Source organism: Gobio gobio (assembly GCF_949357685.1).
Source record: "Gobio gobio genome assembly, chromosome: 8".
Classification (NCBI taxonomy): Eukaryota; Metazoa; Chordata; class Actinopteri; order Cypriniformes; family Gobionidae; genus Gobio; species Gobio gobio.
Window position 1 is genome coordinate 25,267,368 of NC_137114.1, and position 27,610 is coordinate 25,294,977.

The 27,610-nt window shown below is 38.7% G+C and overlaps 1 protein-coding gene across 1 annotated transcript in view; it reads left to right on the forward strand.

The window, feature by feature from the left end:
* nbeab (neurobeachin b) overlaps positions 1-27,610 on the forward strand; it is a gene marked incomplete at its 5' end in the record, with an annotated part of 373,184 nt that overhangs the window by 288,079 nt on the left and 57,495 nt on the right. Inside the window, 4 exons of the mRNA XM_079823731.1 lie at positions 12,433-12,550; positions 16,409-16,511; positions 18,544-18,659; positions 23,051-23,163. Of these exons, the coding sequence (XP_079679857.1) occupies positions 12,433-12,550; positions 16,409-16,511; positions 18,544-18,659; positions 23,051-23,163 (450 nt within the window). The remainder of the gene's footprint in view (positions 1-12,432; positions 12,551-16,408; positions 16,512-18,543; positions 18,660-23,050; positions 23,164-27,610) is intronic.

Sequence of the window (27,610 nt, forward strand, 5' to 3'; positions counted from 1 at the left end):
GATAGTCCTGCACCTAAACTCAGGCCATTGGTTGAGCCAATGTTGCTGCGTCAAGCTAGTCTGGATTGTTTTCATAGCGCCAATTTACTCTAAAATAACAATGATGCAAACTTCATAAAATATGAGACAGATTCTGCAATAAAGCAATTCTACAGTGCCATTATTCACCCCACGTCAGATAAGTGGTTGTTTAGTTTAATTAAATAATTGTAAAGTTTTGTTTAGTTTCAATTATGAAATGAGTTTAATTCAGCTAGCAGCTCTACAGAAGACAATAGTTTCATTATTCAGCTCAAGTCAGTTCAATGTTGATTGAATTCAGTTCAATAACAGTGTCAATGTTGCAATATATGAAAATTATGAAACTAAAAGCTAAAAAGCAGCTTTGCAGAAAACAGTGGTGTCATCATCCAGCTCAATTCAATTTTTGTTCTCATCCGATAGTGTTAGTGCAGTCAAATTGGTGATATATCTAAATATTAAGTCACTCATAAACAAATCAGTTGAGGGAAAGAATCATTGGCTCACCCATTAATGCGGTCACTTGTTTCATTCCTAAATGAACCAGTGTTTTGAACGAATCGGGTGAATTAATGGTTTAATGACTCGCTCATAAAAACTAAGGCTAAATGCTACCACTTTCACTCAGACAACTTTTGTAAAAAAAATACATACTCCACTTTCAAGTAGTATTGATTTAGAGATATGTCTTACACACATGCAAGCAAGTGATTCGTTTTGGAGCAATCCCAGAGTTTCTCAAGCGGAAATGACTGGAAAATAAAGATTTTATCCTACAGACCAAATCTCTCCCATGTGACATTCCACCATTAATCAAGATCTCATTTCAGCACAATCAATGAGAAAATGCCTATGATCCAGCTTTGGGAAACATTTACTCTTATGAGTAATAAATCACTTAAGAAACTTGCTGTCTTTTGTTTACTCAAATTACGAGCATTTCCCTTTTCAAATCAAGGATAGAGAAAAGGAAACTGATAGAAATGTTAATCTCTATATTTCCCTCTGTTATATGGGAATGGCCTCATGGGGGTTCAGAAGAGACAGCATGACTTAGGCCTCCACTTGAGATACACTTTTACTAATGAACTAAGACAAAGTAGTGAAACCACTTCTATTTTCATTTTCTGCAAAAGAGAAATCTCTCTTCCTGTGTGCTTAGCGTGTGTTGGAGCTAGCATGTCTAGGTCACTAACCCTGGAGAAAACAGCTTGCATTAATATGCTGTAATCCAGTGTAATTAGTCAAATAGCCGCACGCCAAGCAGATTGTCACAGGCTGTCAGCTTTGGCAGGCTTGCAAGATGGCCCGCTGTCCCGCTGGCCAGCAGGGATACCACCGAGAGCACATACACGTACGTAACACACCCTCATGCTTCAGCTTACCGATCAACCCCGGGTCATCAGGGGAGATTCTGTTTTTGTCTGACTGCAACATTATGATCTACTGATTTCTTTGTGTAATTAAGTCGGAAACAACATGCACTGACTAGATTTTAAAACAAATAGTGTCTAAAAACCCCAAGTAAAAGTAAAAAAAAAAGATTATTATTAAATCGGTGCATTTAACCATTATAAACTGGCATTTTAGTATTAATTTAGTGATCAGTGCTGTAAAATATACTGTAAGTTGTGTTTAAATGGTTTATATACGCAAAAATTGCAATTAAATGTGAGAATTAACAGCAATACTTGGTTTCACCATCAAATCAATTTAGTTCCCCCTTCCATCCTGCTCCTTTCAAGACTTCCTCCACCTCCATCTCTTCCTCATGGTGGGGAGTGATATGCAAAGTATGTGTGCGCATGAAATAAACACAGTCAAAATAATTATATCAACACCAGCCTTCTCCTCCCACTCCCGAAATCCTCTAGGAAGCGTTTGACATAAGTTGACGAGGGTTGTCCAACAGCCCCTTCAACGCCGCCCGGAAAACGTCTCCATGCGGCGCTGGATTAGCAAGGGTAAAAAGATTTAAACTATATAATTACAAGGGGATCAAGTGCAAATTATCTACCATGCTCAACAGCCAGATTACCCTCCTCTGTTTCCCTATGATTTACCCCTGAGGATGAAAGCAACACCCCTCCCACTCAACGCAGAGACTTCCTAGCATACACATTCTAGTGCTAGCAGCTAATATTTTTACTTAAAGGGATAGTTCACCCAAAAATGAAAATTAGACCATGATTTACTCACCCTCAAGTCATCCTAGGTGTATATGACATTCTTCTTTCAGTCAAATACAATCAGAGTTGTATTAAAGGCTTAGTGCACCCAAAAATGAAAATTCTGTCATTTATTACTTACCCTCATGTCGTTGGACACCCGTAAGACCTCCGTTCATCTTCGGAACACAAATGAAGATATTTTAGTTGAAATCCGATGGCTCAGAAAGGCCTCCATTGGCACAATGCACTGTACACTCTCAAGAACCATAAAAGGTACTAAAGACGTTGTTACAAAGTCCATCTCACTACAGTGGTTCTACAATAACTTTATGAAGCGACAAGAATAGTTTTTGTCCGCAAAAAACCTAAATAACGACTTATATAGTGAGGACCAATTTCAAAACTTGCATCATGAAGCTTCGAAGCGTTATGAATCAGTGAGTCGAATCACGATTCGGTTCGCGTGTCAAACCGCCAAACTGCTGAAATCACGTGACTTTGGCGATCCAAACCGCTAAATCGACTCGCTGATTCGTAACGCTTCAAAGCTTCATGATGCAATGTTTTGAAATCGGTCATAACTATATAAGCCAATGGAGGCCTTTCTGAGCCATCGGATTTCAACTAAAATATCTTAATTTGTGTTCCGAAGATGAACGCAGATCTTACGGGTGTCGAACGACATGAGGGTAAGTAATTAATGACAGAATTTTCATTTTTGGGTGAACTAACCCTTTAAATAATAATGGCAGTGAATGGCTGATTTGTTTTTAAGTCCATAAAAGTGCATCCATCCATCATAAAAGTGTACCACATGGCTACGGGGGGTTAATAAAGGCCTTTTGAAGTGAAGCGATGCATTTTTGTAAGAAAAGTATCCATATTTAAAACTTTAAAAACTAAAATAACTAGCTTTCGACAGACGGCTTGCACAAGTCACCTTACGGCAAAAGAATAACCCAATATATGACGCAAGATGTAGGAGCATCGCAAGCTTTGACGCCTCTCGCAGTTCAAACATATAGGGCTGTGCAACAAACTCAAGCCCCTATTCATGACCGGTGTTTTGTTTTGCTCTATCCTCTGCACTTCCGCGTTCGTCAATACGTTGTGCGTCTGGTCAGCAGTTATTCTTTCGCCGTAGATTGATGCGAACAGCCGTCTGTCGGAAGCTAGTTATTTAATTGATAACGTTTTAAATATTTACAATTTTGTATTATTTAAAAAAAAAATTGGAGGGAGGGCTTTGTGGTGTCACGATCCGATAACCTTAAAAGTGCATCTGTTGGCAGGAGGCCTTTGCAGTGTGGGTGGATATTATTAGATTCTGGGAGAAAAGAATAATAGATGAAGGTGTGATGTTCACAACAGCCAAGTTTGGTCAAACGTCTTGTTAATTGTAGGGTGCAAAAACTGTGTATTGTACAGCCCCCTCATATTCTTGTTTCCCAATGCATTTTGTGTAATACTGTATATCTATTGCATTGCCTACGCCACATCAATATGTACTTGTTAAACAGTTGATTTCCAAACCATTGGCATTAATAGAGACTTTGTCCTCCATTTGCAGTCATAAAACTCTGGAATGGTTTTCCACTAGATGTTGGAACATGGCTGCAGGGATTTGCTCCCATTAACAAGCATCAGTGAGGTCAGGCACCGGAAATTCCTTCAAAAGATGTTCAGGTCTGGCCTTTGTGCAGATTAGGCAAGTTTTTTTTTTTCCCACTGAAGTATCTCTATGGACATCTCCTTTTATTCTCAGGCTAATTTTGATGCTGAAACAAAAGGTATGTGCAATACAGAACATTTTAGCCTGAGGAGATTATTAGTTTTTTATTTTTTATTTTAAGCACCCAGTATAACCGAATTAGCCAAACTTGTTCATTGGTAGGGGATCTCCAGATATTTTTGGCCATGTACTTTTTTCTGCTTCAGTTCCACCTTAATGTTTTTCCATGAGATGAGTGCAGAGCTTTGTTTGTGATTTCTCTGTCAGGCTGAAGAGGCTATTCATCAAGCCAGTGCGATTCCAGTCATCTTAAGCGTGATGAGTCTCTTAAGAAGGGCCATTAGTGAGGGCTCAGCAAATGGACCCCATAGAAAATTACACTCCGTCTTTTTAAAAAGCCCTTAACACAAGCCCTCTCAAGCTGTTTATCTAGATTAGTGTTAACCACGTGTGTATATATGTGCCTACGGGGACATTTCTGTGCCTCTTTCTGCTCATTGTTTCCTTTTGTAGCCATTTTGATTTTTAATGAGCTTCTCATTTCCCTGCGAACCAATATTTAATGGAAAACAAAATGGCTCAACCGCAAGAAGATTTCGCCATCGCCAACATATCTGTTTTCATGGCACGCACAACCTCAAGAGCATGCCTGAAATATGGCCCTTGCAGCAAAACCATTATTGACAAACTGGGTTGGACATTTTAGGCAGTGATCTGAGCAGCGAGCAGAGCTCATATTCATCCGTTTATCACCGCAGTCTCGCTTCGCGACTGAAACCGTGTCACCCCGACACACGCTCTCGCACACCCTAAATGTGTGTTGACAGTGATTATGCAAAAACCACATCCTCTTTCCGGAGATACCTGCTCGGGGAGCCATTCCCCTTTACTGGGGCTGAAAAATGGATTCCGTGAGGAGCGTCCAATGAGAGGCTTCTGATAATCTGAAGGAATTTTAAATTTTGCTTATTTTCACCCCTTAGAGCACATGTCACAAACAGGAGAGATCAGATGGGAAATACTGCCTTTGATGTGTGTGTGTTTTCCTTTCAGATGAGTGTTTCTCATCTTTTAAAAGGATATACTGAAACTTCTGGTAAACAGCTTGAGATTTGGATCAATGAATTTCACAAATTATGCTTTGGTTTTAATGCTTATTAACATGAAGCTGAAAGAGCTCAGTCTTTTTCCCCTTTTATTAATTTTCAATTATACTTTATGCATTAAAATAGCTGCACAAAGTGCAATAACTGCAATAACCAAGTGGGCGTCACGATGTATACAGACATTGTTAAGTGAAATGCCACATTTTTTTTATATAGGGCTTGACATTAGCTTTTTTGCTCACCAGCCACTGTGGCTAGTGGAATTTCAAAGTTACTAACCACCACTATTTTGACATCGATACCATGGGGAAAAACTGCCATATAAATTTATTTATTTTCATATTTTAGCAGGTATATTAGGCTGCTGTCACTTTAAGACCTGACACACAAATCCATATACTGTTACACATGCATTTACTTTCTCAACTGTTCATGTTCACTTTAAAACATAACTGACATAGTTTACATAATAACTGTTTACATGAATATTCGCCAAGGCCAGCATTTTAACATTGTTTTGTCTGTAAATGACTGTTTAAGCGCAATAAGCTGTGAAAAAGAACTCAATTTAGGACTGAGAGGCGGCTTTACGTGCGCGCACTTTGGGTATGAGTACAAAATCTGCAGGAATGAGTAAAATTATGCGCAATCTCACTTCAAAATTCAAGTCCTCTAACACCAACAATATTCATGCAGAGGAAGTGAAACAAGTGAGTGAGTGGAGGCGGGTTTGTGTGTCAACCCGCTGTCGGAGAGATGAGAGAGCAAGAAAGCGCAGCTGGTATCATGTATCTATTCTGTGGAAAATGTGCATTGGAAGCATCTCAGATATTTCAGTATCGATATATATAAAAACATATCGCAATATTTTTGGCAAGACTACACTATAGTTGATTATTTCAGACACCTTTTTCAAAGACTACAATTGAAAAATGTTAGCCTGACGTTGGGCTCTGATTATGGGGCGTGTTTCAACCGAACCAGGAAAGACCTCAATTGGATAGACCTACAACCAATCAGAGCAACGGAGCGACGCATAACGTTAGTTGTCAAATGTCAACAGAACTCAACTGCACACAGTGTTGACAAGTCCGCTGTTTTGCCGCGGGCTGTTTTTCCATGTCCGCAGGTTGAAGCGACCCCAATTATGTGATATTTAGACCCAGGAACCCAGACAACCGAACCAAAAAAACACATATTTTACCCCCAAACGCCTTTTTTTCTGGAGAACCCACCCGGAAAGCTATTGGGTAGGTTTTGTTGTGAAAACTTGGCAACCCTGTGCATGCGCGCTGGAAGAAGTAAGTGTAAACGATGTTTGCCAGTGTTGTAAAAAAGAATTTAAGGATACACAGAGTTTACTTACCAACATGATCATCATTTCTGAGAGAAATAGTGAAGGTGAATGCATATATGAACAAGTTCTCCATTTAGGATTAGAACAAATTCAACCCAAGCGCTCTTTGGTGATGTGGATGCTTACGTTACTGTTTATCATCTCTCCATCAACGTCTAAAGCCCGACAATTTGATTGGTCCGAACAGCTTCTGTTCGGGCATAGGTGCTCCCCAACGGATCGAGTCCAGACAGAACTGCCGACCTCAAATGTTGTGGGCGGGGTTAAGTTCGGCTGGCATCCAGGCTAGAAAAATGTATATATTATAAATAAAATTCAACCAAATGCTTAAGAGTCTATGATTGGATAATTATTGTTTCTTTCCATCTTTACGTTTCCATTACCCTTCAAATTGTGCAAATTGAAATCGCGAATTGAAAATAATCCCAATGGAAACACTACAATTTCGAAAAAACTCCCATATAATCGCAACAAATGTTTTTACACTTGCATGAGGTGGTTTTTCAGGAAATTTGAAAAAGGAATATTTTGCGAAACTGCGATGGAAACAGTTTTTTCGTATTTACTGGCATATGTAAAAGTCGATCATTCTTTAAAGATGATGCGGTATGTTTGGACAGAAGACGAGACAGAGTTCTTTATTAAACTCATAAAAGACAAAATAATTTTGGGGATGCTGGACTCTAAATAACAAAGAAATGCCACAATTTATCAAAAACCTTTAAGCAGATAGGAGGGAGAAACACACAGAAACACCTCATACGTGTCTTCCTACATGGTTGTTTAAGAAATGAAAAAATACACACTCTATAAATTAGGGTAAGAAGAACTGTAGCCATACTTATGACAAATTAGCTTTTGCCCATTTAAACCCAAACAGCGACTTTTTTTTCTTTTGGTGGGCAGTACATACAAAAACAAAAAAAAACTAATATTGCGACATATTACATTTCTTTTAAAAAATACCTGTTTTCTCTTTTAATATATTTTAAAATATAATGTATTGCGGATGATGCAGCCGAATTTCCGTAAGCCATTAGTCTTTAGTGTCACATGATCCTTCACAAATCTTGCTAATATGCTGATTCGGTGCTCAAGAAACAGTTCTTATTATTATCAAAGTTAAAAACAGTTGCGTTGCCTAATACTTTGGTGAAAATGTGATCGCTAGGCTTTTCAAATGAACAAAACATTTTTTTCAAGTTAAGTGAATTAGAACACAGTTTTACATATTTGATTACGAACACTTCCTTGCAAAGTCATTTTTTGAAGCACATGTATGGGGACATAGAGACAAAAAATGCTATAATTTCTTTGCTTGTGATGTAAATTAAGGTTGAAAGGGCAGCAGCAGCGGAAGACGTATGCAAGCATGAATTTGGCAGCAACAAGGCTAGGTGGAAGGGCACACACACACACACACACACATCCATACACATAGTGAGCAGACTGGAGTAGTCACACCTTGTCATCCTGTGCTTTTTCTCCTGAAGCCAGAAGCCAACAACAGCCGGCGGTAAACAGTCCAGACCCCCACCTGTTCAAAAACAGGCCCTTTGGTAAAGACTGTCACATACTGTGCTGGTCTTTCCTCTCTACAACTATACAATGCCACAGCATGTCTGCTTACAAACTCAGCTGCCCCTTACACCAGACACACTGTACCCTGCATGCAGTAAAGGCCTTTTACAAGCTACAAAAGTCAGTCAGCCTTTTCTTAATGTGTCCATTACAGCCGTTGAGTGGCAGTGATTTTTTTAAAGGTCTGGGTAATTTCTGTTTAATCTCTTTAAAGGAACAGTCCGTCCCATAAATAAAAAGGGTCATCAGTTCACCCAAGGTTCTCACATTTCATAACTGAATGAAGTTTTAATATGCCGAATTGCAAATGAGATTTGAGAGCTAGTCAAGATTAATTCAAGGTTTTCGGTGAATACTGATTTTGATCTATAATATGGCTTCAGAACATTTGAAATGTATCGCATTTTAGACATGTTTGTTCACTGCGAGTTTGAATGCACTTTAAAAGTTCATTTTCAGCCAGACTAAAGAAACAATTTGATAATATTATTATTATTGGGTCTCTAGATGTAGTCATATGAGCAATACATGTGAGTTTGACATTGGAACAAGCATCATGTGCATTTTTCCAAATTTGTTCCACAGAAGAAGAAAAAAATGGTTTTGGAACAACATTTGTGGGCCAAATTATTGATTTTTCATTAGGATATTAAGTAAAGATCATGTTCCATGAAGATATTTTGTTAATTTCCTACCGTACATATATCACACATTTATTATTATTACTAATATGCATTGCTAAGATGTCCTTTGGACAACTTTAAAGGCGATTTTCTCAATAATTTAGACTTTTTTGCACCCTCAGATTCCAGAATCTTGCCAAATATTGTCCTATCAACCCATACAACAATGGAAAGCTTATTTATTAATCTGCCAGATGATGTATAAATCTCAATTTAAAAAATGCACCCTTATGACTGGTTTTATGGGTCATATTTGGGTTAGTAAATGATGAAAGAGTTTTAATTTTGGGTGCACTGTTCCTTTAAATGTATCTGATGAAATGACTGTTAGACTGTGGGTTTTGAACCTCTTTAGCTCATATATAAATGTTCTCTCGCGCACCATAGGGAGTAGTCACCATTCTTGAGATGAGACAAGTGCTCTCACTTTCTGGACACATTTTCCCCTCTCTCATTCCACACACACACGCGCACACACACGCACACACAGGCATTCAGTCCCAGCAGTGGAAGCCTATTAGACAAATCTGCAGAGAGCCCAGCAGAGGTGCTATGATGGCAGGTTGTCAGTGCGACAGACGACCGGCTTTATAAACATATCAGTCATGCTGGCTGTTATATCCCCAGCCAGACTCAGCACACATTTGACATGGAGAGGGATTGCACTCATCTCTCGAGGGGCTGTGTGAAAAATTGTGTCCGGTTTAAAAATGACGGATCTTTTTGATACATTCACCCCTGTCATAACGTTCCATTCGGCGGGCAGTTCGGGGCATCCTTTGAAGAATAAGAATGGTGAAAAAGATTTGGCTTGGATGTCATGCTCAATAATGGCTGTTAAACCCAATAAAAGGAGAAGAATTGCGGGGCCAGTTGTCAATAGGGGCCTGGTGTTTATTTACAGAAGCCACATTTATAAATTGCATTGACAACAAAACAGTTGAATTATTCCACTTCTGCAATAGACATGTTAATATGCGTCTGTTTGAAACCTTTAACAGCCCTAACAGCTGCATATACAGCATACATAACCATCCAAACTTGTGCTTAGGTAGCTGTGCGGCCCCTGTGTGTGCGCTGACAGGCCGTGAGCAGTGAGGTAAAAGCCTGGAGCCTGTTCCTGCTCGGCTGCTGCTGGTGTGATTAGATTGGGGCAGAAGCCTCCAGCTGGCAGGCCTGTCTGGGACCCGGGGCCGCTCGTCCCTGACACTCGTCACCATTGTGACACCTCTGACAGGCAGCGGACAGCCCAGCCAGACAGGTTCATTAAGCCCCATTTTTTACAGCTGGGCCTCCGTCTTTCTCTCTCTCCCTCTTTCTCTTTCTCTTTTTCTTTCCGTTTCTCCACGATGAGAACAAAAAGATGGGAGAGAACAACGACTGCACTTTGTCAGAGACCTCTGTGTCTACAGGGGCATTGGCTTGTTGATGTTTGATGCGCCAGCTCTGTTGTTATGACAAATTTTCTGATGTGACCTATTTTGAGACGCTTTTTCTCCAGCAGTATCTTTTGTTGTCGGCTAGCCCTTTGGCCTGCGCTTTGTCACAGGAAGAGACAGGCAAGGACATGTGTAGATGCATATACATTTTAATATGTTCACTGAAACACAAAGAGGTCTTGTATTTTTTTTTTTAAATGTTAAAAACATTTTACTATTATTATTATTATTATTATTATTATTATTATTATTATTATTATTATTATTATTATTATTATTGGGGCAGGCACCTGTCACATTTTGTTCAGATGTAAAATAATAATAATAATAATAATAATAATAATGATAATTTAATAATAATTAAACATTTTATAATTGTTGTTGTATTATTACATATTTATTTAGTTTTTAGAACTATATAAAAATTTATTATTATTATTATTATTTTAGTGTTATTATTGTTTTATTCATTATAATTCATAATTAATAATGTGTTATCGTCATCATTATCAGCATCATCATCATTATTATTATTACTATGTTGGTTAATTTATTACTGTTTATTTGTATTATTATTATTATTATTATTATTTATTTATTTTGGTTAATTTATTATTGTTTATTAGTATTGATGTTATAACTATTATTATTATCATTAATAAATATTGTTATTATTATTGCAATAATGTGTATTAATATGCATTCGGTTGTTTTTATTATTGCAATTAATATTTTTTTATTTCTGTTTTTATGATTAATATGTTTGTTGTTACTATTATTATTATTATTATTGTTGTTGTTGTTTTAGCGTTATTATTGAAAACATGGTTGTTTTTATCATTATCATTCATAATTAATAGTGTTATTATTATTAATGTTGGTTAATTTATTATTGTTTATTATTATTTATTTTTATTTTGGTTCATTTAGTATTGTTTTATTATTATTGCTATTATTGCTATTATTATTAAATATTGTTGTTATTATTATTATTGTAATAATGTGTATTAATACGCATTCAGTTGTTTTTTATTATTGTAAAGAATAATTTGTTTTTATTTCTGTTTTTATGATTCATATGTTTGTCATTATTATATTAATAATATGTATTATTTTTTATCATCATCATCATCATTATTATGTATTTTCAGATTGTTGAACATGAGTTTCCCTTCATTCTTTTTTTTTCTAACAGCTATTGTTCACTCCATTGTTCTCTCAGCATGTGGGAAGTCATTGAACCTCAAATGCCAAATCTCCCAAATGGTTCTTCTAACTGCCTACCCACTAAACTGCTGTTTTCCTTACAACCTGTATCTACGACACCTCATTGAGTTTAGGCTTGTCAGGGTGTCAACCTATCTGTTTATCTAACGTTGGTTGTTGGTGGTTTGTATGGAGTACCTACAGTGGTGGATGATGAGCATTTTGATATAATCCATTTTTAATTGATCCCCAGAGCCTCTGACGGGACAGGAGGCTATTCTGTGTCAGCGCCGAGCATTATTCTGGGGAGAAATGAAGCAAGGCCAGTCTGGATGGTGGAGGCTTTCGGTATCTCTAAAGAGAAATTATCTTTAGGTCCTAACCTTAACCGATTCCCATTCACAGTTACTGTACACAATGTCCCAAACCTATCCTCCACCACAAAACCTTTCTTCACCTTTGCACCCACCCAGAATGGGCTCTTATCTATGTGCCACAAGGCATTCTCTTTTTTGGGCTTGAAGAATGCGAGTGTGTACGCATGTGTTTGTGTGTGTGTACCTCTTGGTTCGTTAAAGTGGTAGGTGGGGAATGGAGTTTGGCTCATTCTCACTTGTCAGGATGAAGCTCTTGATCCAGCCTCCGAGGTCTCTGGGGGTCTCAGAGGAGAAACTCACTAATGATCCCTCTCTTGCCCCAGCCCTGTGTTAGTATGGATTATTTACGCCCGCCTTACCCCCGTAGGGACTGTGCTCCAACAGCACAGTTAGAGCGAGTGAGAGAGACGTGTCAAACAAAATAGAGGAAAGGTGGATATATGGCCCTTTGCATCATCAACAGAAAGCAGCGTCTTGCATCTTTTTAGAGATGCCTCCATTTTGAGAAGCCTATCAAAGGCCTGGCCTGTCACTCAATGGATTCCAGCCAGCATTTTTGACGGGAATGGAATGTTTCGCAGTGCTCCGTCAAAGTGGTTTCATGGCATGATGATTGGAGTGACAATCAAACTGCAACTACGGAATGTGTTTCCCGAGCAACGATCATAACACGTGTGACACCGTATTGAAAAACAGTCTGGAAAATCTGTTGGATTGCAGTACGGTTAACAAACCTCTTTCCTTTCGCCCTGTGCTTAGGTGCTGGTCTACTCTGAGGGGCTTCACGGCAAATGGATGTTCAGCGAGATCCGAGCAGTGTTCACCCGACGCTTCCTGCTTCAGAACACAGCGCTGGAGATCTTCATGGCCAACAGAAGTAAAGCTCTCCTATGTGTTTTCCACTTTTGGGATACAAAAACAATGACCACTCAGATCTCTGTCCTGCTGAAAAGTTTCCATAACTTTCTAAACCGGCAAAACATGCTCGGTCAACCAGCTTCAAAAAGTCAAGTTTTATGGGTAACACTTTACAATAAGGTTCAATTTGTTAAGATTACTTAAAGGTGCAGTGTGTAGATTTTAGCGGCATCTAGTGGTGAGGTTGTGAATTGCAATCACCCACCGCTCGCTCACCCCTCCCTTTTGAAGCACATTTAGAAGCTACAGTGGCCCACACCGAACAAAAATGTCGTCGTCGGAGAGAGCAGAGAGTGACTAGCGCTCCGTAGAGAAGTTTGTCCTTTTAGGGCTACTGTAGAAACATGATGTCGCAAAATGGCAATTTTACTGTAAGGCAGCGTTACTCAAAGTGTGGGGCGCGCCCCACTGGTGGGGAATAGAGACGCGACAGGTGGGGCGCGACAAACGGGAGGAAATGTGGTCATTTTTGAGCCCATCTTTATTACCCTTTTGAGCGGTCCCACATGTGGGATTTTTATTTCGGTGCACCTGAGATGAGATGTGCTGCGCTGGTGGAAACAACATGAGACCATGACACCGCGACTGTCAAGATGACTCGCTCAGTGTTTAGAGTGGCGCGGGGCTGGCGCTATGCAACGCATCGCCACAAATGAGTAAAGCAAGCCAACACGCAAACGGCCGCAAGTGAAACAGAAAATAGGCTACGTCTTAGATGCTCAAAAACACAATCATCTTCATTAAAACGAATGAGACTAAATGCTCTTCCCAATGTTCAGGTCGCTCTCTCATATTGCGGTCTTTGATCTTGAAATGAGCTGATGAGCTCGAATGAGAATGAAATGAGATGAAATGAGCTCATCTGTTGCTTTCGTTGACGTGAACTCCGTTAAATGTGCATATAGCTCAGACCGGGAATTGAAGATCGGATTTATAATAATTTTGTAGATAGGTGTAAGGATAGGACAAACAGCATGTGCATGTGTGTGTGTGTGTGTGTGTGTGTGTGTGTGTGTGTGTGTGTGTGTGTGTGTGTTTTATTTTTTTCTCGATCAGCCCGTTTTGTTTGTGAGCGCCGTTGCGAGCAGCCTGCCTCAGCTTGTACAAAAATGCCTTTTTTTAGGCTAAACGTTTAAATTAACATTGTGTTGCTTGAAATGTTTTATATCTATGGATTTTATTATAAGCAAGTGACAAGTCCAGTTTTGATTTGAGAGGCTAAATTAATCAAACATGTGGTTAACTAACTGTCGGCTGCTGGCCGCTTGGTCGTTACTTAAAATAAAAAAAAGATTTAACAAACAAATAAATGCTTCAAACATTTTTCTAAATTAACTTAGTAAAGAAACGAAACGAAATATAACTACTTTGACATTAAAAACAAAACTGAACTATTTTAATGGCTGCAACAATGTGTAGGCCTAATAGGGAGGATAAAAAATAGAAGGAAAAAAAACACGGGCTTCAGTCGGACTCAGGCTGAAAATTTTGATAAGCTGTCGGACACGGGCCGGGCTAGGGCCTCAGTGCTTGATAATAAAAGCACTCGCTCAGTGCTTGATAATAATAATAATAAAAAAAACTACTTTAGCTTTTCTTCTAAAGCAAAATGTAGCCTATTTCCGATTATCACTAAAGCTTTGAAGCAATCCGTGTTGTAAAATGCGCTAAATAAATGAAGGTGACTTAACATATCATGCATAATGTTTATTTTAGGTTTCAAACATTTAAATACACATAAGTAGGCCTACTAGTAAAACAATACATTTAGAGTTTGTAAAATAGGCCTACACACTGGTGTCACTAGACGCAGCAATAAATCCATTCAAAAATAATTTGCCGACGTATTATTCATATCAGATACACGTATAGGTAACTAAAAAGTTTACTATATTCTTCTCCCAGTTCACCGGTCACTTACTTGCATGTATTTCGGGAGAAACTGATAAATTCACGCGAATCTGACTGACAGGACTCTCTGAACTGCGACGCAAACAAACATAGGCGCCCATCTCACGTTATAGATCAAAATCAAGATAATTTATGAAGGTTTTTAAATGGCAAAACACACTCACTTGCACATATTTGAGAATTCGATTATTAGATTTTATGACATGGTAAGCAAGTTTGTCAAGTTCGTCTGATATATCGGCTGATATATATATATATATATATATATATATATATATATATATATATATATATATATATATATATATATATATATATATATATATATATATATATATATATATATATATATATATATATATATATATATATATATAAACACAACGCATATAGATTTCCCTTACATTAGTTATTTGTAGTTATTCATGATCCCTCAGCCTCTCTAAAATAATGTGATAAAACAAACAAGTTTATTTTTAAACTGCATTATGGTCAAAACAGAACAGAGGAACATAAAAATATATTAAAGTTCTGATAAATAAAATGTATTAAAACTATGAAACACCAACACTCATAATGTGGTTGAGCGGTGTTTCATCCACTTTTATAATTTTGTCAAATATTAATTTATCGGCCATCATAAATACTGATACTGATAGTTTGGAAAAAATTTGTTGGGGCGATTGGGGACAGGTGGGGCTCGGAACCCTTCACTACCTTCAGAGTGGGGAATGGCAGAAAAAGTTTGAGAAACAATGCTGTAAGGGGACCTGAAGATTGAAATGGCTAATTTTAAGGTAATAAAAACATACCAGTTCATTATGTAAGGTCTTTATACACCACTGAAAACATAGTTATGTATATTATATTGCATTTCCATCAATAGATCCTCATAAATTCTATACACTGCACCTTTAATACATTAGATATCTTGAACATTTGACATTAACAGTATATACAGTATATATTTCTGAAGGGTCATGTGACCCTGAAGACTGGAGTAATGATGCTGAAAATTCAGCTTTGCCATCACAGGACTAAATTACATTTTAAAATATATTCAAATAGAAAAAATGGCAAACAATATTTCACAATATTACTTTTTGTACTATGTTTTTCATTAAATAATTGCAACCTTGGTGTGAGCATGAGACTTCTTTCAAAAACATTTTGCTTGGTAAAACCTTTGATTGGTAGTGTATAATTTGATATGATATTTTAGTATATGCACATGAACTAATATTAATAAATTGAAACTTATTGTAATCTGTTATCATTTTACTGGTGAGCATGACTATATGCTGGTTCACCAGACAAGCATAAACCAGCATGGAAATGCATAGTTCTTTCAACAATTGGCTATGCAGTACCATTGATAAAATTCACATGACCCAGGGTTTTTATTATTTTTTTTTATTGATAAATCCCCATCTACAGGCCTAGTGGGTTGTGGGCTATACTAAACTACAAAGGTGTAAAGTATGACATATCTACAGTCAAAATTAAAACAGACCTAAATCTGTTCTCTTAGACCATGTGATTTGTCCTGTGACTGACAGGTTTGGCTGAACTACTCAGAAAAAATGTGAAAATGTATAAATCAATCGAAAATCAATCAATCATCTTCTCAGATTCATTGGTGGAATAGTTTCAGAGTTTTGTCTTTATAGTGCAGTAAAGACGTAGCTCCCCAACGGCCCTGTCGAGTAACTGACTCGTTTTTGTCAACTCTTTTCTTCTTTTCTATATAATAATTGTGTCCTCAAAATTAAAAAACGTGCGAGACTGAACGATTGCTAAGCAGCATTTGTTTACCTGTTCTGAAGTTTGTGGAAATGTTTACTCGTATTTGGATGTACTCTACTGTAGGCCTTTGTTTAACATGTGACGTCATTGCCTCCCTCAGCGTCCGTCATGTTTAACTTCCCCGATCAGGCCACAGTGAAGAAGGTGGTCTACAGTCTTCCTCGCGTGGGCGTCGGCACAAGTTACGGCCTTCCACAGGCCAGGCAAGTCTGTTTCTAGTTCTCTGGAACACCTGCACGTGGTTGCCATTCAAAATATTGTTCAAAACAATGTTTACGCCGTCTTTATTTTGTTTAAAAGTCTAGCATGATGACCACATCAAATGTCAGAAACGATTGATCCTGAGTGTACTCCTTTGCTGTGCAACTGTTTGGAATACTTTGAGGTAGAGGTAGTTACTTGCGGCATGGGTGTTTTTGCATGTTTGTCCCTGACTGAACCTACCAAATAAAGCCATATTCTTTAGCGTATTTCAACTGAAATCCATGCATAATAACACAATGACCTAATATGGTGTTGGTCCCCCTTTTGCTGCCAAAACAGCTCTGACCCATTGAGGCATGGACTCCACTAGACCCCTGAAGGTGTGCTGTGGTATCTGGCACCAAGATTTTACCAGCATATCCTTTAAGCCCTAAAAGTTGCGAGGTGGGGCCTCCATGGATCGGACTTATTTGTTCAGCACATCCCACAGATGCTCGATTGGATTGAGATCTGGGGAATTTGGAGGCCAAGTCAACTTCTCTAACTCGTTGTTGTGCTCCTCAACCATTCCTGAACCATTTTTGCTTTGTGGCAGGGGCATTATCCTGCTGAAAGAGACCATAGCCACCAGGGAATACAGTTTAGGGCTAAGTAACAATGCTTAGGTAGGTCATAATAACATCCACATGGATGGCAGGACCCAAGGTTTCCCAGCAGAACATTGCCCAAAGCATCACACTGCCTCTGCCAGCTTGACTTCTTCCCATAGTGCATAGTACTTCCATTGCTCCGTGATCCGGTTCTGATGCTCACATGCTTGGCACTTTAGGCGGTGGACAGGTGTAAGCATGGGCATCCTGACTGGTCTGCGGCTGTGCAGCCCCATACACAACAAACTGTGATGCACTGTGTATTCTGACACCTTTCTATCAGAACCAGCATTAACTTCTTGAGCAATTTGAGCTACAGTAGTTTGTCTGTTTGATCGGACCACACGGGCCAGCCTTCGCTCCCCATGTGCATCGATGAGCCTTGACCGCCCATGATCCTGTCGCTGGTTCACCACTGTTCCTTCCTTGGATCCACTTTTGATTGAGCTGCAGTTTTGGAGATGCTCTGACCCAGTCGTCTAGCCATCACAATTTGGCCCTTGTCAAACCCGCTCAAATCCTTACGCTTGCCCATTTTTCCTGCTTCTAACATCAACATTGAGGACAAAATGTTCACTTGCTGCCTAATATATCCCACCCACTGACAGATTCCGTGATAAAGAGATAATCAGTGTTATTCACTTCACCTCATAATGAGGTAATGTTATGCTATGCCTGATTGGTGTGTATATATACTGTATATACACTTTTCCGGGGTATTGTGGTATACTAAAGTGTGCCGTAAGCCTAATGCCATCAGGACGGGCACAATGCCACACTACCCTGGATAAGTATGAGTGCATATCATTTTGAAAATTTATTGAAATTAATGCTTCATTATGTTCAGCAATGCATTTCTAGTATCATGGCTAATAATAAGTACTTCATTATCTTGTTGTTAGTCAGAATAAGTGCAGGGAAGGTGCACAGAATTATTCAAAAGACACATGGGAGGATGAAAAACATGAAACAAAAAAGGAAATGAAACATACAAGTCCTGCACGTGGATGAGAATCCCTGAGAGAGGTCCGATTTAGGCACTGCACCAGAATTCTCTGTTGTTCTCATATTTTTAGCATGTGTGCTGCATATACTTCAAGAGCAAAGGCACATTATGGTCATCTGCAAAGAATCTCTTTTGCTGGAACTGATGCATTCATTACACACCACAGTAAAGAGCGTGACAGCCTTGCGTGTGTGAGCCGATGTACTCTTTTGTCTTTTTTTTGGAAGCTAAATGTTACAATGTCATATTTTGAGTTATAATCCATTTGCAGAACAAGCCAAGTCCACAATAATCAAAGTAAATGAAAGCAAATGTCGAGCTGGATTTGGGCCCTGTTTATTGGTGAAGTTTTGTGCTTTTTTTTTTTTTTTGCAGGCGGATTTCTTTGGCCACCCCTCGTCAGCTCTTCAAGTCTTCAAATATGACTCAGCGCTGGCAAAGACGAGAGATCTCGAACTTTGAGTACCTGATGTTTCTCAATACCATTGCAGGTCTGAATATATTTGCTTGTCGGTCATTTAAACCAAAGTATTGTGGACCATTTGCAATCAATGGTGATGATGAATTTGTCCACAGAGCAGTGTTTTTAAAATACATCCGCTAGAATCTATCAGTTGGACATGGACATGTTGGTTGCCAGAAAACTATAATTTAAAAAAATATATGTATTTTATTTGGTTTAAATGTTATCATCAGTTTCTTTTTTCAAACAGAAAATGTACTGTCTTTCCCCTCATTATTTATTTAGGAGTTATATTTTCCCTTCACACTCAGACGCTCTATTGTAGCCGTGGACTCTTTGGGATAATTAGTGTGTCTCTGGGAGTGTGTGCAGAGTTGAAATATTCTGTTGCAAACTCTCTGATGTGAACTAGTGAGAATTTGTGCGCGCACACACCTCCTCTTGACACTGAAATGTGTCATCCCTGCTCGCGCTGCATATTCATGCATATTTATATTTAGCTCTGGCTTGAGTTCGAAACATTATTGTCAGCTAATTAGATGTAAGGCAGAGTTGGAATGGGGTAAAATTCATTAAAGGCGGGAGTGGTAATGACCTGTGCTGACAGAGGTGTCAGTGAAGCCCGGGCCCACCGACAGGAGAGAGAGAGGGGTGTTAATGTGAAGCCGGTCCGCTCCTAATTAAACACTATTGCGGTGATATTAACATCTTCCACCCGGGCCTCGGCCCTGTCAGCTCAACCTCCCCTCATCTCAACCTTTTTCCTCCTCTCGGCCCCACTTCACTGTGTGGCATTAACCTGGTTAATCAAGTCTACCCCTTCCTAGACCCAGAATATCTAAAAATTCATTTCGCTCAGGGTTCGGGATTAATTTGTTTAGTGTCTGTGCAAGTATCTGAATACCAGAATACCAGACTATGGTCCCCAATTATTTAATTTAATTTATTTAAATGTATTATTTTATTTTATTTTATTTTATTTTATTTATTTTATTTTATTTTATTTTATTTTATTTTATTTTATTTTATTTTATTTTATTTTATTTATTTTATTTTAATTTAATTTAATTTAATTTAATTCATTTATTTTATTTTATTTTATTTTATTATTTTAGTTATTTCAGTTATTTTAGTTATTTTTTTATTTTATTTTAATTGTATTTATTTATTTTATACATTTTATTTAAAAAATAATTAATTTATTTATTTTATTTTATTCATTTTATTATTATTATTATTATTATTATTAGTTTATCAATTTCAGCCTAACAGCTAGGTTGACAAGACCATTGTTTTGCATTGATTATTATTTTTATGTGCATATAAATGTATCGTGTTGATAGAAAAAAGCAAACTGCTATATGAAAAAAAAATACTGTCCTTTATTTATTTTTTTATCATTGTTGTTTAAAATAATCAGTAACATTGTTATGTTTATCGTAATAATGGCAACGGAGTCATTAATGGCATGTTTGTTTAATTGACAGCATTAAAACTAAACTGCTCATATTGTATAAAACCACTTGAGAGCTTTATAAATCATAGAAGTGTTTTATCTGTACGCTCTAAGAGGTGGCCGTTTAAGAGGAAGATTAATGACAGCCATTTGTGATGGGTCTGGTAATTAGCCCACACAGACTATCCTCTCCAACCATCATGACAGGCCTGGAGAACACAGAACCAAAGCCCACATCATCAAACTCTCCACACCCTCCACACATGCTCTCCTGCTATTCTCAGTCAGTTACTGAGACTGAACTAAGATGCCCCTGTGGGTTAGTACCACTTCTGAGGATTTTAACCTTTTGACCAAGGTCAGGATCAGGTTTACTTTGTGCCCTCCCAGAGTTCCAGAGGAAATACCAGACTCCTAGTCTTTGTCTGAGTAATCGCACAGTAAAGATGAAATAGCCTCACAGAATCTCTTTTTTTTAAGAGATTCTGTATATCAACATAACCAAGCTTCAGTGGCGTCCTTACAGCTCCAGATCACAGCGGTAGCCAGACAAGTCTGGAAACTTTTCTGTCCACACAGCAAGCACAAATCACGCCAGCACCTCTGCAATGTCTCATAGAGGGTTTACAGGGCTATATATCAAATTGGCATTTTCTAAAAATCATTTTTTTTGTGTGTGTTGAAAAGCTTAAGGTTTGTTTCTTGGCTATGGTTTTCTTTCATAAAAAAATCGGATATAGAAGACATCAGGCATAAGATTATGACCTAATATTGTGTTGGTCCCCCTTTTGCTGGCAAAACAGCCCTGACCCGTCAAGGCATGGACTCCACTAGAAGGTGTGCTCTGGTATCTGGCACCAAGATGTTAGCAGCAGATCATTTAAGTCTTGTAAGTTGCGAGGTGGGGCCTCCATGGATCGGACTTGTTTGTTCAGCACATCCCACAGATGCTCAATTGGATTGAGATCTGGGGAATTTGGAGGTCAAGTCAACACCTCAAACTCGTTGTTGTGCTCCTCAAACCGTTCCTGAGCCATTTTTGTGCATCATGGTGCGATGTTTTCCCCAGGTAAGCGGCGCACACGCACCCGGCCATCCACGTGATGTAAAAGAAAACGTGATTCATCAGACCAGGCCACCTTCTTCCATTGCTCCAGTGGTCCAGTTCTGATGCTCACATGTCCATTGTTGGCACTTTCGGCGGTGGACAGGGGTCAGCATGAGCACCCTGACTGGTCTGCAGCTATGCAGCCCCATACGCAACAAACTGCGATGCACTGTGTATTCTGACACCTTTCTATCAGAACCAGCATTAACTTTTTGAGCAATTTGAGCTACAGTAGCTCCTAGCTCGACTGTTTGATCGGACCACACGGGCCAGCCTTCGCTCCCCATGTGCATCAATGAGCCTTATTTTGAGAGCTGCAGTTTTGGAGATGCTCTGACTGTCGTCTAGCCATCACAATTTGGCCCTTGTCAAACTCGCTTAAATCCTTACGCTTGCCCATTTTTCTTGCTTCTAACATCAACTTTGAAGACAAAATGTTCACTTGCTGCCTAATATATACCACCCTCTAACAAGTGCTGTGATGAAGAGAAAATCGGTGTTATTAATTTCACCTGTCAAAATATTATGCCTGATCCAGTGTTTTTTTTCTTCTTTTTTTCTGTAAATTAATCGCCATTAATCGTGATATGCTATATATACATAGTTATATATACACATACAGTATACATATATAAAGAGAGAGAGAGAAAATTAAAATTAAACATTAAAAATAAACTAATGAATTATTAATAATAAAGAAATTAATAAAAGGATTTCTGTAGGATCATGTTACACTGAAGACTGGAGTAATGATGCTGAAAATTCAGCTTTGCCATCACAGGATTGATAGGAATAAATGCATGTATATTTTTTAATATATTAAAATAGAAAACACTTAATTAAATTGTAGTAATATTTCACAATATTACTTTTTTACTGTATTTTTGATCAAATAAATTCAGCCATGGTGAGCACAAGAGACTTAAAAACATAAAACAAATCTTACCAACCATATACTGCCACTTTGTGCCCACTTAAAGTTTGCATCCATAGCTTTTTTATGAGTTTTACATATCATACTCAATGAAGACTGTCATCTGAGCGAAATTATAGGGCATTTAGAAGAGAGACAAGCCATTTTATAGCTTTCTTTTTATGATTGGATCTCTTGTGACAGTTCTTGCCATCTGAAATCCATATTCCTACAGCAAGGAAACAGACGCAGGGCAGAAAGAGCGAGCGAGATAAGGAAATATGAAGAGAGAGAAATGGAACGAGAAAAAGACAAAGCCACATCTGGCGTCTATTGCATTGCCGCATATGTGCTCAGTCATGGATACTTCGTATAGGTCTCCATGGTTACCACAACTCTCTGGCCAATCAGAGGAGAGGCCTGACTGTGCCACAGGGAGGGGTGTCAAGGGTACGGTGTCATCTTCTGGAAGAATTTGCATGCCTTTAATTACACCCACTCCACAACTTCACCGCTCAATTTTCACTTTCAGGAAACTTTAACCAAGAAAACCTTTTATAACCCTCCAGTGCTGTAATACAGTCATTAGGCTCTGTGACAGACAACCGCACCAACATCTGCCTGTTCATCTTGTTGAAAACTCTATTACTGTACATGTTTATTATGAAAGTCGTTGTTATCATCTTAGCTCGCAGTGGGATACGGTGTTTGCCACACACTTGTTTCTTCCTTTTTATAAATGAGGCAGTCATGTCATTGATATTATCATATTGTGAGTTGATGATGTCCTAGGAAGAGGACTTCTCACACAGTAGCCAGTCATGAGCCCTGCAAAAATAACCAAAATGACTATATGGGTCGACAGCTGCAGTGCTGCATCTTGGATTGCCTCTATGTTTCCCGCCTGCATTATACTAATTTCAAATACCTTTACTCTTTCAGGACGGACATATAATGATCTGAACCAGTATCCTGTTTTCCCGTGGGTCCTTACAAACTATGAGTCAGAAGAGCTGGACCTGACAATTCCCGGCAACTTCAGGGATCTTTCGAAGGTACAAAACATCTGTATTTATCTAAGTCTGTCTCCTATCTATAGCTATAGGATGGTCAGTGTTTTCTCGTAGGTATTTCTTCTTATTCTTTAATCTGATTTCATATAGAGAGGACTTCATATATTAAGTGCACTCGCATAGTTCATGGTTTTTGGTTCGTATGCTTTAGAGGTAAATCTTCTGCCTTTTTGCCTCCATTTCTCCTCTCTAGCTACTCTATACCTTCATCAGATTCTCACATTCTCTCTTTCTCATGCACTCATTTGCTTACGTTTACATCTCACAAGCTCACTGACCTGAAAACAACCACATTCCTGCCTGAGCGTATCTCTCTCTATATAGCTCTCTCTCTACTCTTATCCTCATTTCCAAATTATTTCTAAAACTGCAGACTAGAAGACAATTCCTCCTATATTGTTCTGGCTTTTCTTGACAACCGTTTTGTGGAGATGTGAATAGTTCATGACCGGAATAAGATTGTGGACCAGATCTAATGCCGTTGGCTGTGCAAGGCTGGGATTAACCTTACCCTTTCTACATTCAACATCCGCAATATCTGTTTAAAATGTCTCTTCCAACAGCGCTGTAGTCCCTGAACATGTCAGCGTGGCACCAGGTGGGCAGAGGAAGCCCCCTGGCCTGTGGAAGACAGTGATGTATTGTAATGTATGCTTGTGACATCCACCCTGTGCTGTTTACCAGCTTGAGCTGCCTTCATTAGCAGGAGTTCACAGGCCTGCGGCCGTCCTGACGCATGTCCTTGGCCAACCTGGGGCTCTAACCTCTGAAGGTTCAGTGCTGCTGAAACAAAAACAGGGCTTTAACCTCCCTCCCGAGTCCCTTGCTGTGAAGAACCCTGCCTTTGTTCAATAATGTATGGAGGGGTGTGCAGCCTTGGGGGCGAATGTGTGTAGGAGGGGAGTGTGTGTTATTGTAGATAATGAGGTAGGCGGCTTTTTTGGCTTTGTGGTGAATGTGCTTTGTTCAGTTCCTGTTCTCGACCCCCCCCCCCCATGTTACCAAAAAGGGTGTTTTTCCTATAGACCGTGAAAAAATATGGACAACGCGTCTTCACTACCTTCTATAGGTTATGAGCTATCCTGGGACTGACCACCTGGGGGCGCTCAAAACGCTTTGGCTTCAGTTTTCATCACGAGTGTGGCAGGCTTGGTTTATCCATGAAGCAGGCTTGGGCAAAATTCTATTCTATCTATCTATCTATCTATCTATCTATCTATCTATCTATCTATCTATCTATCTATCTATCTATCTATCTATCTATCTATCTATCTATCTATCTATCTATCTATCTATCTATCTATCTATCTATCTATCTATCTATCTATCTATCTATCTATCTATCTATCTATCTATCTATCTATCTATCTATCTATCTATCTATCTATCTATCTATCTATCTATCTATCTATCTATCTATCTATCTATCTATCTATCTATCTATCTATCTATCTATCTATCTATCTATCTATCTATCTATCTATCTATCTATCTATCTATCTATCTATCTATCTATCTATCTATCTATCTATCTATCTATCTATCTATATCTAATCAATCAATCCAAAGTATTGGGACACCTCTCCAAATCCCCAAATCACACCTCTATGTCTGGCAATCCGATGGACGAGTCTGGGTTTGGTTTGGCAGTTGCCTGACTGCATTGTGCCAAGTGTAAAGTTTGGTGGAGGAGGGATTATGGTATGGGGTTGTTTTCCAGGGGTTGGGCTTGGCCCCTTAGTTCCAGTGAAAGGAACTCTTAATGCTTGAGCATACCAAGACATTTTGGACAATTTCATGCTCCCAACTTGGTGGGAACAGTTTGGGGATGGCCCCTTCCTGTTCCAACATGACTGCACACCAGTGCAATCCGACATTCAAAGTTTCTCTTGACCATTTTTTTTTTGTACAAATTTTTAAATATAGGTAAAAATATGGATTTATTTCAATTTCAATAAACCTGAATTCCACTTCCTTACATTCATATTTGAATTGCAATTTTGCATCCTGTTTGCTACCTGATTTAATTTTAATTTAAACGGCATTGTCAATGCAATGTTGCATGGCACACAATCCAGTTATGTACAGTTACTGACTACTATGTAAATACGGTATATATATAATAGAATAAACCCAAAAAGCAAACATTGCTATCTTTTTATCGCAAAGTTGGGCTGCTGGTTCTTCTGAACACACCCTCAAATTCTTACCTGCCATTCTCACACAACTCCCAGAGCCCCAGACACGCAACCCATACACCGCCGTTCCATGAGCCATGGTCACATGACCCGCCCGGCAGGAAACAGCTGCCAGTCATACTGGTGAGAATGCCCTGCAGCGCTGTGGTGATGGGCAGCATTGTGGAGAACTGCCGAAATATCCCCGCTTGATATGTACCATAATTCCCCTCTCAACCCCACCTACAATACACACCTGAAGTTATTCCAACAATAGTGTGTGCATTCAACTGTACAGCGAATAACGAAAAACAGGTCTCCGAGCTCCCCGGGGCTAAGACTAGCACATTTTTGCATGGCAGCTACATTGACATGGCGGACAGATTTATTAGAATCTAATGATTATTTCCCTTTTGATGGACAGGTGGCTGATAGAAAGGGGAAGCCGTCTCGCTCGCAGCTATTAATTGGCGCGTGCTAATGCGAAGCCATCATACGCTAGACTCGCACCGAACACCAACTCTCACGTTATTCCACTTCTTTTGTCCGGCTTTGACAGGAAATTAGATGAAGTGTCTCCAACGGATCTTTTCGAGTGGGCTAGCGAGGTAGAGCCGAGAACTGACAGCAAACATAATTACCTGAGTTGTGCAAATCTCTTGTTATGAATGTCTGATTGTTCAAGCGAACATAATTCTAGTTGACTGGACTTGCGTTCACACAATTATCTCGGCAAATATGAATCCCCATGTATGAGTCAACATTTTCTCACAAGTTATTTATCAATTTTTACATCACTCCCTTTATTTAGTTTATAATTACATGTTGGTCCTTTTCGTTCAAACTTTTTCCTAACAATCAGCCTTCCAGCTGTTTACCGGATCACTGCAGAAAAGTGCATTGTGGGTAATGCCGAGCAGGATGGCTAAAGACCCTGCTGCATTTACTCTCAGAGATGCCATATCTGTTTTCTCTCCTCTCTGCCACCATCCTCATCCACTTCCTCTGTGCTCGGCAAGTCTTTTTCAGAGCTGCATCTGCTTTGTTTTGATTTGCAGGAGCTTGATTGCATTAGACCGAAGCTGCACATTGTGCTCTCGCAGGCTGACGAGGCCAGTGAAAACAAGTGCTACTCCTCCTGACAGCGCAGCCTGCACACACACACATCCTTAATGCAATTTTCTCTGATATATGAAATACAGAACGAGCCTCTCCAGGGGAGGTAGTGCAGATCGCACCAAAAGACGGCACTCTGGCGCGGTGCATTGGATAAATGACTAGCTTATCTTTTGAACATGAGAGAGTAGCCCACTGAATAATAATTCTTCTTGAGGTTGTAGATTGTATGCAGCAAAACGAGGTAGCGTGGTGAGAGGGAGCCTTGTTTTGTGGTTAGTTGTCATTGCGTTTTTTCACAAAGCAGACATGTCAGAAGCAGTTTTTTGCCATTTTATACTTTTTGACAAATTTCATTTTATCTGCTGCCCATACTGCTGTAGCTTCATGATTAGAGCGTGGGTAAACTATAATGACAGTGTATTTATAAATTCATCTCATGGTACTTGTTTTAATTTCCGTAAGCACATGCAACGGATGCATTCGTGAAGACAAAATGACACACACATCCAGTGTGATTATTTCAAACTTACTGCATAAAGAAGTCCGCATTTAAATCCTTCCCGTTCATTAGTAGAATAAATCTTTAGATCATCTTTAAAAAACGATTTAAAATGTGGCAGTCGTCATGTTTAGCTGAACCCCAAGTCAAATGCTTTTCTTTTATAGATTGCATAAATAAATGCTCTTCTGTAGCCTCTTGAATTATCGCCTCTTATACAGCAAATAGCTTTTTAATTTGCAGCTAATTAGCTTATTGAACAAGTATTGTCCCCGCACAGGTGTCTCTGAGGATTTGGTTTAATTAGGTCACAAGGGATGAGCTCATTTTCATTTAATACTTGAGTGAGGTGTGTGGTGTAGGTGACTTTTATTTTGTGCCTATAGATGCATGTGTCCTAATTATAATTAATGAATAAAAAATAACTTCTAATCAAATTTTGGGATATCATTAATTAGTTGCAATTTCTTATATTCGTCATCAAAAGAAAAAAAACTATGGCGATAAATGGGTAACTGAATAATATGGTTTTGTACACTCACCTAAAGGATTATTTGGAAGACCTGTTCAATTTCTCATTAATGCAATTATCTAATCAACCAATCACATGGCAGTTGATTCAATTAATTTCGGG